Source organism: Symphodus melops (assembly GCF_947650265.1).
Source record: "Symphodus melops genome assembly, chromosome: 21".
In the NCBI taxonomy this organism is placed as follows: Eukaryota; Metazoa; Chordata; class Actinopteri; order Labriformes; family Labridae; genus Symphodus; species Symphodus melops.
In genome coordinates this window covers 9516883-9530009 of record NC_136711.1, presented here as the reverse complement: position 1 = coordinate 9530009, position 13127 = coordinate 9516883, and the positions used below count along the sequence as shown (strand labels likewise).

The window sequence follows — 13127 nt, the reverse complement described above, 5'->3', positions numbered from 1 at the left end:
TTGTCTCAGGCAAACAAGACTGTCTTAAAACCCTTGAGGTCACATCATAAACAAGCCCTGAAAACTGTGGATAAGAAACCACAACAGTATAATCATTGTGATACACTTGATAAATATAAAATTCTAAGTCTTGAGAATTTAATTATCTACTCCGATGTCCGTTTAGTGTTCAAGATAACCCACGATGCCGTTCCCCCACCAACGAAGAGCTTCGTGAAACTTTGCTCTGAGCAGATGAACAGATCTTCTTGGTCTGCCTCAAACAGAGAGTGCAGTATTTCTAAGCGTGGCTCTACTTTGGCACAATCTGTATTTTTCTTTTAAAGTCATAAAAGAACAGAATAATGTCCCAACTAGTCTTAAACTTTGCACAAACACTTGCAATTTCACCCGCGATGTAAAAAAAAGGTTTTCAGTAACCAGTCTTTTCAGCATTAATGTGTCATCTTCACAACCTTTCACATCTCTAACATTATGTTTTAATATCTGTATATTGTTCTATGCCTTTCTTCTCTCTTATGAAATGCACACATGACTAGTTGATTTGTATTTTACTCTTGCCACCACCTGCCCTGGGACAACAGATGGAAATTAGCTTCTTAGCTAAATGTGGTACAAGGAATCTCTTCTGAGACTGATGGCTCTTTTTGTACAATGTCCCTGATTCAAATAAACTAATAAACTCAATTAAAACTAAAATCATTAATTTTGAAGGGGCATTAATCAAGGTATAGGACACACACACATATATACTAATTTTCTTCCCACAAAAGGTTAAGTTAAGAAATGTCCTGAATGGGAAATGAATATCTGATGCTAATTGTTTAACTTTTATATCATCTTTCAATTAAATGTAGAATCAAGGTAATCAAAACCAAATAATCTGACCTCATTGTGATGAAAGAGTAAAGTCATCAACCTCATGATCACACCGGAGTGAAAGAGACAAAAATAATATCAAGTCATTGGGATTTTTCCTCAGGTCGTCCATATAATTTGATATGACTTAATATAAATATTTCAGTCAGGACTAACCCAAAGGCCATCTTTGCCATGCAAATAGACCATTCATACGCCGGTCGAAGCAGCGGGAGCAATTCTGGGTAAGTGTCTTGCTCAAGGGCACATGGAGCCACAGCCGCCCCATGTCTCTACAATTACTACTTAAAAAAGTTTATCAACATATTACAGGTCAACTTGCATTTCCTAAAATTCGTGCCCTAATAAAAGCCAATGTAGCTTGAGTTTTGAACTTGCTTCCTCATGAGGCTGACATCATCCTCCCAGAAACTTAACCCCAGCCTGAGAGTCTAGTCACTCAAGCACACCTGTCTTTGGAAGGGCTCTCAACCCCTCCAATTCAACAGGAGGATTATGGCTTTAAAAAAAGACTTGCCGACACAAAGGGGAGAAACTTTCCTGGAAGATCAACTGAGTCCTACCTGCCACCCACCTCTATGTTTCTCCCAGCTAATCCTACGATCCTGCAGCACTGCCAAGCCTCCCCTTTTTGCTTCCATGTTTTACCTGTTATCTTTCACCTCAGAGAATCATCTCCAGTTACGTTCCTTAAAGACATTTTGCAAGTATCTATTGTTTGAACAGTTTATTTAGGAAAGAGGTGGGCAGGAACGAAACTGTCACTCACTGCAGTTTGTTATGGTGCTAGTATCTTGTGCATTTTTCTCTGACAAATACAGCTTTGAGGCGTGAGAGTGCTGTGAAATACACAACACCTGCTGTGAACTCCTACTGTAAAACCGGAGAGGTGGCCGGCAGTAGCTCAGTCAGTAGGATCTTGGTTTGGGAACAGGAGGATCACCATCCTGATGCAGACCAAATTACCTAAGTTGTTGTGGTAACTGGAGAGGTACCAGGGCACTTTCCGAATACTGCCAAGGTGCCCTTGCGCAAGGCACTGAACCCCCAACCGCTCTGTTGTCCTCCCTTTAGTAGCAGTGTGGAGCAGCCCCACTCTGACATCTCTCCACTAAAGCATATCCACAGATCCTGTTTGTGCGTGTGTGTGATTCAGGTCTGTTTGAGAAGCATGTAAACCAGAATTTCCCTCAGGGACTAATAAGTATTTAAAAATCAAAATGATCATCAATAGTACAACAACAAAATCAATTATATTTGAATGGTTTGTATTTATAATTGGTTACATGCTGATTTAAATCTAAAGCCTCTTTTCCATAAACTTAAGGCTTCCATTTACTCAAATAAATTGAACAACTTGCAGAGAAACGCTTTTTATTATTTCTTAAAATCAATGATAGGGAAATGGAAATATAGCTGGCAAACAAATGTATACAAGGCCACATATCTATGCTCTCCCACTATATCGAAGTGTGTTGTCGCTGTATTACATCTACTTCTATTGAGGCAGCCATAAGAACCTTCATAAACTTGTAATATACACATTTTGTTTTAGTTTATTAAAACAATTTCAAGTCTCTCCAGAATTATTATTAAAACATCATGTTATGTCTTCCATATTTGACAAAGTGATGATATGACTAACACATTATTTTCCTTAAAGTTAAGAAAAACGTCACCAAAATCTCTCTTTCACTAATCTGGTTGAGACAATGATGCCTGACCTTTGGCTCGGGGCCAAAAGTGAAAAGTGTTTCATGAATAAGATTCATTCCTTATTGTGTGGAAAAAAACTTGCACAGTTCATAACATTAGTTTACTTTAGAACTGCATGTTCACTTATAAACTTTGAACTCACATAAAGTGTATCTCTGTTTTTAGTCTTTACTACTTATGGGTGGAAACATCGGGCCCTGTAGCAGCTAGACTCCCCTTTATGTTCATGTTCATGTGCAAGCTGCAAACTTTGTCTGGTTGCAAAAAGTATTTCCAGAGTTCCCAGTAATAAGAGTAATATATGTGATCCTTTTCATAGTGACAATGTATTGGTTTATTTTGAAAAGTAGTCTAGATCACTTTTAAGATACTTTTGCACTTGAAACTAATTACATAACACTCTATAGTTATGACTATGAGCAGACATCATGGATACAAAGTACAAATAACTGTGTGAGTGTTTTAGCTTTTTTTTTCTTTTTACATTCATGAAAGAAGAAACCTTACTTAACCATAGTGCAATGTGATTTTGCAATTCTAAGTGGCTGCTAAGAGCACTTTTCATGTTGGATCGAGTGAAAGGAAAAAGAAACAAAAAAAACGTGTGAAGGCGTTTATACGTCAGATGTGCTGACAGTCAGGAAGTGTGTTTATATTCCAACAAAGTGCACTCACACATTGTGCATCAGGCCAGCCGCTGCAGCCTGTCTGATGTGTCAGGAGCTCTCCCTCTGCAATACGCTCATTCCAGGCGAACATGTGCGCTGGAATTCTCCCCCAATTAAGACAGGGATTAGTCAGGTCCGCTGTGGGAACCGGCTGAGTGTGGGAAAACGCAGAGCCTGTCCCTCTCTCCTTCTCTCACTGACACTCAGCCTCATTCTCACTCGCTCCTGTTCATCAAGCTGCCTCCCTCCCTCTGCCTTTCTCACCCATACAGTAACTCTTCTTCGTCCCTTTCTCACCCTATATTCTGTCTTACCAACACTTTCTCATCTAAGAGATTTCATCTATTTCTTTTGCAACTCAATGTGTTTCACCCTCACTTCCTAAAAATACATTTTTCTGCCTAATTTTTGCTCGCTGAGCCCACTTATGTTATTCTTCTCCTCTTTTTTTTTTTTTAGCCACCCCAAATCTTCATAGCTTTCAATCCTTATTCTTCAAGGTTTTCTGAAGTGTACAGCTCTTCTATGCCCCCCCCCCCCTCCCTGCTCCCTCTTAATGCCCCTCCAGCCTTCATACTGAACGCTTGTCTGGAGGGAAGCTATAGGGACTCTTGCATGAATAGTCTGAGACTGTCGGAGAGACAGAGGGGGTCGAGCAAGACAGTTCATCAGAGGAGAAAAAACAGCTGTCTTGAAAAGAGACAGTTGCATAGTTTGCGTGATTAATTAAAATCCAACTTAAACTCAACATACTTATCATACCTTTAATCTACGGCACAGATTTTCTGCTTCAACACAAAAAAATAAACATAATTACTACTTGTTCATGGGAGATTTCAAGTCGAATAACACATAAAACCTGACTAAGCATGCACTAAACTATTCGTGGGAACATCCGTGGTGAACTTCATGCTCACTTTTCCATATCCACCCTTGTTTCTCATGATTCTGCACAACTTTCCCCATCACACCCGATTCCTCTCCCACATTCCTCCCCCTCATCGTCACCTCTTCTTCCTCGTTCCCCCGCTCCTTTCCTTGCGTTCCCATAAATCCCTTCCCTGTGCACTCCTTCACACAAGGCTTGTCCGTTCCAATTATTGCAGGGCCGTCCAGCCCCCCGGCTCGCACACTCTGCACACACACACACAGGCCGTTCTCATTAAGCCTGTATCAATTAGGCATTAACCTCCTGAAACAAAGGGCCTGTTGACGAGCGGCCCATCGCAGGCCATGTGAGGTACTTCCTCTGCAGCGCTCCACCCTGCTTCCCATCCTCAGAACCAAATATTCATGCAACCTCTTTCCCACTGAGAAAGGCCACTAAACAAATCTGGACCCAAAGAGCCACCGACAAGAAGAGGAAAGTGAATAAGCATCCAATGTTTACTTTTATTCTTGATACTAATTAGGTCAGGAATAAGAATGAAATGATTTAACAGAAACAAGAATGAAAGGTCACTGTACCCTTGTTCTGCAATTTCTGTTTTTTTCTAAATGTTTTTCGAGCATCCGGCTGACAGCATTATTACGCTACATTTAAAAATATATATTTTGCATTTCCTTCTTGGCTTAATAATCCGTTTCTTTTCTTTTACTTTCATTGTTATTATCAGATAAGCTCATGACAGTGTATTTATTTATGTCCACATACATCATCATATTGAGTTTGGCAAGTTTGTTAAAATGAAATCATACAATTAGGTTTAAGACTAAAAGGATGAACATAGAAAAGCAATAAATGCACTAAAAGCCTGAAATGGGGGCATAAAGGGGAAGTGAATGCAACATTTGCACAGTTTGAATTTTTACTAAGGTGATTTCATGGCCAAAATAGGATGATATAAATCTACAAAAAAACAAACAAACCACAGGCTATCCTAGGTGACGAGACTCACCCCTTTATACACAGCACAAGCTTCTGCCATCCGGTCGCAGGTAGACTCTTCCTATAGGCGCAGGATGAACAGATCTCATGTCCCTGGAACCATTGGTCTCCTCATACAATTTATGTATTTCAATGTGTTCTTGTTTTATTGACTGCTGGCTGTAAAGAAAAGTCCCTCTCTGGGAAAATACAGTTGACCTTGAGTCTTGAATCTAAAATCTTAAACCATACACTTTTTTTCATTTCACAATATAAACACTGATTCAAATTCTTCTTGTAGAGGGCTGTATACGATTGTTCTTTCACTACAAACTCATCTCAGTTGATGATATTCATATTTTAATTGCACATACATTGAAAACTACCTAATTCCCTAACTACTGATAATTTACCACTTACTGGTGTCACAGAAAATATTAGAAAAACAGTCCAAATCAGATGTTATGCCTGTGTGTGTGTTATTTGGTATTTTGGTTGTGTGCTTATGGTTATGGGACTGGAAGAGTGAGGTTATTTCAGATGGATGCAGGTTACGACACTAATTATAAAATGACACTTTTTCAATCTGGATCTTTAGTTTTTTCTAACTTTACTCGAGACAGATATGATCTATTTTAGAATAAGTGAGGTTATCATAACATACATCTCATGGTTGTGGGGTTTTTTAATACTATTTAAACACAATCTCATCTTTATCCTAAGCAGTGTTTGCATGATGATAGTTTCCCCCTTATAGTGATGATACAAAGTTGTCCAACTCAAAGGAATGAAATCTTCAAAATGCAACAGGTTAGGAAAAAAACTTGGCACTTGGCATTCAGGACCAGCTGTGGATTAGCAGACTCTTTTTGTACACATTTGTAATGTTACAAATACTGCTGTTTATCATCTACTTGTATCCGTTTTTATTTACCTTGAGTGCATTTCATCAGTGCGTGTTTGCAGATAGTCTCTGTCTTTGTTGGCTGAGCAGCAAAGAACAAACCTGGATTTGATTTTCCCACAGATCTGCCGGTGCGAGGAGTGGTCTCCAGCACCCAGCGCTTTGGCACAGTGACTATGTTGGCACAGATCCAAATCGAACCCCCCCACCCCCCACCCCTTTTCCCAGGGCCCCGAGAGTGTAGTACATTACACAAAATCCCACTTCCCATTCCTCTCAAACCTTCACACTCCTGCTCCCCTCCTCTTATGCACCCTGAAAAAGAGGATGACTTTTTCCATCTCCTTTAATTTTCCCATAATTCCCCAGAGTACTATCTCTTTTTTTTAACATGAAATTTAATGAAATGTTCTAATCAAAACTAAGAACTGTTAAGAAATCTTAAAAGGATTTTCCAATTTAAAAGATATATCCGCTATGTCACTAGAGAAAACTATGAAACCCAGCTACCAAAACACACGGGGAAAAATGCAGAGCCCTTTCACTGTTAAAGGGATTTAAAGGGAATAGCTCCCTATTCACACCCTGAGGTTATAAATATGAACCCTCATTCTGCAAAAAGCCTGGCTTGTTTGCGCCACAGTTCTCAGCACTGCATTGAGGGGAAGTATTCACAGGCGTGTACGTGTCTGGGTAACATGTAATGACATTATTCTCACCAGGGTGACCCCTCATTGTCACCGCGCTTTCTTCTCTCCAGCTCGTGAAATTGACATAAGCTTTACAAACATTCCAGGCATTTTTTTCTCAAGGCCGGCTTTCTATGGGAGGCCTTTCATAGAGAAACCCTCCAGCAAGAGCAGCACCACCTAGTGACGATGTAAATGCACACCATCCTTTGCTCTCTGCTCAAAAACAAGGTGGTGTCCTTCCAGAAGAGAGTTTGTGTTTTTCTACGTTGGGGAAAGCATTTATTAAAGTTTCGCTCTTTCGCTTTGGCTCAATTCTCAAACGAGATTTTTTGTTTTTAAAATTAAGCACAAATCTGTAAACAATTTAGTTCACGTCAGATTAGAACATCTCATTCTTTGCAAAAGGGTACGGGGAAGTACATTTCTCCAAAAATCTGCAAAGAAATCCCATTTTTTAAGTGTCACTGGTCCAAACTGATTTTGAGCCACAAGCAAAATGGTCCATTCAATTATTAAAGTGGGTCAATGGTTTTGACCATTAAATATTGCATGATGATGAAACTTTGTAGTTCTGAAATAAATTGCAGTAGAAGACATGCTTCAGATTGGTCCGGCTTAGTGAAGAGCTGTATTAGCACTACTGGAACGCCCCGCCTCCTGTTTCCCATGCAGGCTGCAGAAATGTGAGATCTCCTTTTCATACCTGCAGGTATTAAAGCTCAATATAACGCTTGACTCATATCATATATACGTACACATGAAGGGACATCCTGACCTGCACAGCTGTTTGTCGATGTAATCCTGCAGCTCTGATACCTGCGCCTCTGCAGCTGTTGCTCTGGTGATGAGGAGGGCACGTTCCTTCTCCAAGCTCACCTGTATGAAAAGAGGAAATCTTTACATGATTGGGTATTTTTATAAAGCCGGGGTGATTACAATTTGACAATAAGAATTGTGAAGGGTGAGAGGATTTGTGTTTACTAATGTGAGGTCTATAATCTGCTTCAGCTGTTTCCGTACATCGGACCAGGATTCCTTGCATGTCATCTGCAGTTTTGCCGGCCTGATAAAGTTACATTTTTCATGATTTTTTTTTTCTTTTTCTTTCATAACACAGTCCACAGCTGACCACACTTGTCATCGCATCAGAAACAAAACTGACACTCGCTCCTGAATGCATGGATCATTTATAACAGGCACTTTGAGGACAGTCACCTGGGAGACAACAGTCAGGGTGAAGGTTTTTCAATCACAATACAGACAAATGAATGAGGAGTGGAGACTTGGTTTTAAAATGATATCTTCATTTAAAAAGCAGATTCAAATGAAGAGCATTCCTTCTTCCCAAAGGAACTTGTATTGAGGATGAGAAATATAATTTTTTCACTGTTTCATATTTTGAGCTTATCAGCATTTGCAAAGGCTTTGATGAATGTCTCTGTCATGTTTGTGAGGTGAATGTGAAGCTTTTACCAGTTTGCAGTTCAGAGACAGATATAATAGCTTTGCATGTTGACTGAAACACAGAACAACAGACAACCTGTAACTGGATGAAAGTAACAAAATCGACAACCAGCATCACTAAAGCAAGTAATGAGAAAGTGTTTTTGCTGGTTTGAATTTTAAAAAAATCTTTAAAATCCCATTTTAATTAAGTATAAACTGGCAACTCCCTTCAATTAGTCACTATGTCTACCACCCAGTTTTCAAACAGCAGGACATACTTTTTGAAGTCTTTTTTTTTTCATTACTCACAAAACAATCTCTGTGTGATTGTATAATAAAAACACTGACACAATGGGAGAATCCCTGCCGACCAAAAACAAAACAATGAACAGACGAAACAAAAGCAGATCAAGCCACATCAAAGCAACCTTATTCTTTAGCTCTACCTGCTCCTGGGGCGCCTGCAGCCTCGCCTTGTCCTGACTCAGCTGCTGAAGCTCCTTCTCCGTTTCGTCTCTGAGCTCAGCAGGCTCCAGACTGAAGTGGGCTTCTGGGGGTCCAGGGTCAAGACCGCTATCGGGTTTGAGCATGATCCTCTCCCTCTGAATGCTAGAGATCACAGTGTATAAACGTGACCCATTACTCCTTTTGAATTGACTTGGTATTTGCTATTGACAGCAGTCTCTCCGTCCTAGTTTATTCAAACTACAAATGACAAAGTCAGTGGAGGAAATCAAAAGAAATCTAAAATGTATGAACTGCTGTATATGCGTGTAGAGTGGATTTAGAGTAAGAACCTTCAGAGAATTTCCTTTAACTTTTCTAAGCACTTGTATAGAAACAAGGCGCCTGCCATGTGTCTAAACAAAGTCAAACTAAAAGCAAGTCTCACCTGTACGCAATAAACAGAGCATGATGAGTTTTAGTTATATTCTGCAGTCTTTTCTTGAAGGAGCGGGCAGCAGAGGCGAGCTGTTCCTCCCTGACCCTGTGAGATGACCGGACATCCTGCAGCATGCTGTCTACAAAGGCCCTCATCTTAGCAGGCTCAGCACGGTTTTTACCTTCCCCAAGGCCATCGATGTATTCCTTCATGAATGGAACATTGATACATTTTGTGTTAGAGACTATCTGACCTTTAGTTTCTCAGTATAAAATGAAGAATCAGGTTATCAGTGAGTACAGCAATACACTGATATGGTGCATTGCTGGAAGCCCAAAAATGGACTGAAGATATAATTAAATATATTTTGTTGTCCCCAAAGGGACATTTGTCTTGGAGACTGTCTTGCAGAGAAATAAAAATACACAAATTGAAAACACAAAACATGTAAAAATGCCACATACAAAAAGAGCAGTGACATGTTTCACAGCGTTTGTCACATGCTACATTACCAGTTATTGAGAATATTAATGGATCTGCATAAATGATTATTTAAAGCAGCTCAGTCTGGTGTGAGAAACCCTGAAACACCTGTGATTTTCATAGGCTGACATGGATTGATTGATTATGTATATATAAGAAATATGACTGATATTATTCTTGCAGCTAGAACACTCTGTTACGCTGAATAAGAAGAAGAATGGATTTTGTGTACGATATTATTTAGAAATCAACAACAGAGCTGAAGGATGTAACTCAACAAGCATCGAGTCAGAATTTTAATTTGTTTTCCAAATGGACATAGCGAGGCTTTAAAGTCAAAGTGACTTCTTTTTAAACATAAAGTGGAGATAAAAAATAAACAAGATGAAGCAGTAAAAAGAGGGGGAAGCTTTTTTGTGAACATATGATATCAGGAGGAGTTTCTGCTAACATAAGCTAAGCTTGTTTTTTAATGTTAGCAGTCATATAGCTGTTCCTGTTCCTGCAGCTGTAAAGTCTATTTATGGATGTCACAAGTATCAAGGGGATCAGCAAAGGCTCATGTGAAGGAAGCAGAATCTGTATTGGGAAAGAAAAAGAGCTATCAACAATACTGGATTAAAGATATGCTTGTGTTCGTGCTAAAACTCACAGCTAAGTCCTGCAAATAGCACACAAGCCTGGCACGGTATTCCTCATTCAGCTCTTTGACTTGTAGCTGCAGCTTCGAGTTCTCTTCCTCTACTTCTTTCACTTGGCTGTGAGAGACCATCAGGGCCTGGGTAAGAAAAAAACATGATACACGTTTCAAAAATTGTACTCTTCTACTGGAATATCTGAACATTAAAAAATGATCAAAGAAAGAAGCTATATATAAAAATGGGATATTTCCTGCTCACCGCACTCTGCTCAGACAGTTTGTGTTGGCTGGTACGGATCACTCGCTTGTTCTCCTGCTGCTCTTTACCCATTGCTACCCTAATAACCAAAAACAGACACGACCACAAGAGAAGTGACCAAAACCCACAGTTAGCCACATCACAGAGTGAAAGCAAAGAGACCACATGACACACACAGCGGCAGGCAAAAACAAAGCTGAAGACTAACATCAAAGAAGAGGATGCATGTGGGACATAATGTGCATCCTGACATGGGTCTGGCTGTTTGATGACAGGAAATGAAGAGATAATGTTTCAACTTTTTTTTTTACTTCAAGTACAACAGAAGTAAATGACAAACATTGCCCTCACACTTTCTCCTCCAGTTTCGTCTGCTGCTCCTCGTAGCTCTTCCTCATTTTCTCCAGCATGTCTTTGATCTCATCTTGGTTTCCAAGCAGCTACGTGAGAGCAGATTAAAAAAAAAGTCACATCTTGTACTGAAACCTGACCAACATATATGTTGGCTTTTACCCCAAAGAAAGAGAGACAAAAATACCTACAGTTTTTTCCATCGTTTTCTGCTCCTCGTTCAGAGCTGCCAGATCCTCGAGCTGTTAACGCAATGTTCTGCATTTAAGATTTTTCCAAACTTTTATTTTGTCACCATGAATGCATTCAAATTTGGGAGGGATGAGTTTAAAGTTTAACATAAAAACATGGTGGACACATTTGTCTTTAGTACCTGATATTAGAGTAAATCCAGACTCAATGGAATGTTTTGTGCAAAGTGGTGTGCATCTAAGGAGGCAAGATATGATCATGACAAAACATTTGTTTTGCCTTTATATCAATGCTACGTGTAGTTAGGTGTATTCAAAGTGTCAACAAATGAGTGGGAAAGAACAAACTGGTGAGCAGAGAGGAGTATGAAACAGCTTCAATAGGTGAATGAAGATATTAATAACATCATGCCTGCTTGCCCACTCATAGTTAATCCTGACATAAGGAAATGTTACTAAGGGGATAGCAGGAAAAAGTGAGGGTGAAAAGTCATTCACACATGCTGCTCACCATGAAAACTGAAAGAGTTTTGTGCATGTGCTAAAACAGCCTAACATAACTGCTACAACTACAAACAAGTCTGCAAAAACTATGGAGTGACTGCAATGTAAGCTAGGAACAAACACTGTCTCACCTTGACTCTGTTATGTGAAATGCGGCTGATCAATGCCCGCACCCGGTCCAGTTCTCCATGCAGGCCTTGGGTGGTGGTCTTCACATTCTGCTGCTGTTCCTCAAGCTGCCTGCGGAGGGCGTCCTGGGCCCGAGCCAGGGCCAGCAGCTCAGCACTCAGCTCTTCACTCTGAGCGAGCTCTTTATGATGGGCCTCAGTCAGAGCGAGGTAGTTCTTCTTCAGTGCAGCATGAACCTCAGTCAGTTCTTTGCCACCGTCTTCTCCAGCTCTCAGACGAGCCTCCGCTGAATGGAGTTCCCTGAGCAACTTGTCTCGCTCCATCTCAAGCTCTGTAATCACACCAGCCTGGTCCAATATCTGACAAGAGGAAAGAGAAGGGAAGCACAGACAGCCTCACATGAATGTGTAAATAGTTTCCTGGTATAATCTTATATTAACCCTAAAATAAACATTTCCCCCTTTCAGAATTCTTCTTACCTTAAATCCTCTATGTTAGACAAGTCATATTTGAGAAAGAGGGCTGGATAAGTTTATTATAAATCCCCCCCCCCCAATAAGTTTCAGTTTGAGTGTGCTCTTGAACTGAGTAACTTTTTACACATTTGTTCCTTAAAATACATGTTTTATTGTGCATTTTCTATTTTGCATTCAGCGTGCTGTGAAACTGCTATTTCAAATAATAAACATCCTACATAAATCAAATCAAAAGTGTCAATTATATAAAGCACCTGATTTTTCAGCTGAAATGCCTCTTCCTCAAACTTCTCTCTGATCTTGTTTGTCTGAAGTTTCTCCTCAACAAGCTCCTTAGAGATCTTAATGATGAGAAGGGGAAAATAATAATGTTTAGCATTTCTAATTAACTTATGAGTCCTTCTGAACGTGATTCATGTTTCTACCTTCAGTTTGTCCTCTTCACTCTGTACCAGCCTGCCGGACAGATCTGTATTTGAGTTGGCCAGGCAGCACAGTCTGCTCTCCAGGTAGCCCACTTTAGTAAAGAGGCGTTCATTTTTGTCCCGCAGCCGCATCTACAATAAACAGCAACCATTTGTTATCATCATTCACATTGTAACCCATGTGGCTTAACGTAGCCTGCAAACACACATTTGTTTCTGTTTCCTTTAGAAATCAACCATCCTAACTAACTAAAAATGTAATTGTCATTGACAATCTCTGAATATAGACTGACCAGCAATCATTACTTACATTTTCTTCTGTAACAGCCTGAAGTCGCTCCTGAAGTTCATCTGAAGTTTTCTGCTGGTTTTGTGGATCCATCTTTGTTCACTGTTAACTACCTCTTCAGACTCACTGTATCCACCAACAGTATGTTACCATAGCTCCACAACACACGGATTATGAATTGGACCGTTTTCTACAACACGTCATGTCATGCAAATTATAACAAACGTTTAAATTATATATTTTTTAAAAATAGCACTAATTATGCCGCAGCAAGTATTTTTCATAGGTAAGTATCCTTTCATGATTTTTTAGATTCCTCACTAAT

General features: G+C 39.8%; 1 protein-coding gene across 1 annotated transcript; it reads right to left on the bottom strand.

Moving 5' to 3' along the window:
* Positions 1–6299: 6299 nt before the first annotated feature.
* ccdc78 (coiled-coil domain containing 78) lies at positions 6300–12968 on the bottom strand. Its single transcript, XM_079334239.1, has 12 exons — positions 12824–12968; positions 12514–12645; positions 12343–12429; positions 11615–11971; positions 10980–11030; positions 10789–10877; positions 10438–10516; positions 10191–10316; positions 9065–9261; positions 8619–8781; positions 7502–7602; positions 6300–7429 (listed from the first exon to the last, which is right to left on the bottom strand). The coding sequence occupies exons 1-12, from the start codon at positions 12893–12895 to the stop codon at positions 7342–7344; spliced, it is 1542 nt and encodes a 513-aa protein (XP_079190365.1). The 5' UTR covers positions 12896–12968; the 3' UTR covers positions 6300–7341.
* Positions 12969–13127: the final 159 nt, after the last annotated feature.

Bases quoted from the DNA above. Each gene is read 5' to 3' on its own strand.
- ccdc78 (XM_079334239.1), bottom strand. From the start codon at position 12,895: ATGGATCCACAAAACCAGCAGAAAACTTCAGATGAACTTCAGGAGCGA. The intron at 10,878-10,979 runs GTAGGTATTTTT...GCTCTCACGTAG, and splicing joins AGAAAACGATGGAAAAAACT to CTGCTTGGAAACCAAGATGA. The intron at 7,603-8,618 runs GTAGAGCTAAAG...CTTTTCATACAG, and splicing joins TGCAGGCGCCCCAGGAGCAG to GTGAGCTTGGAGAAGGAACG.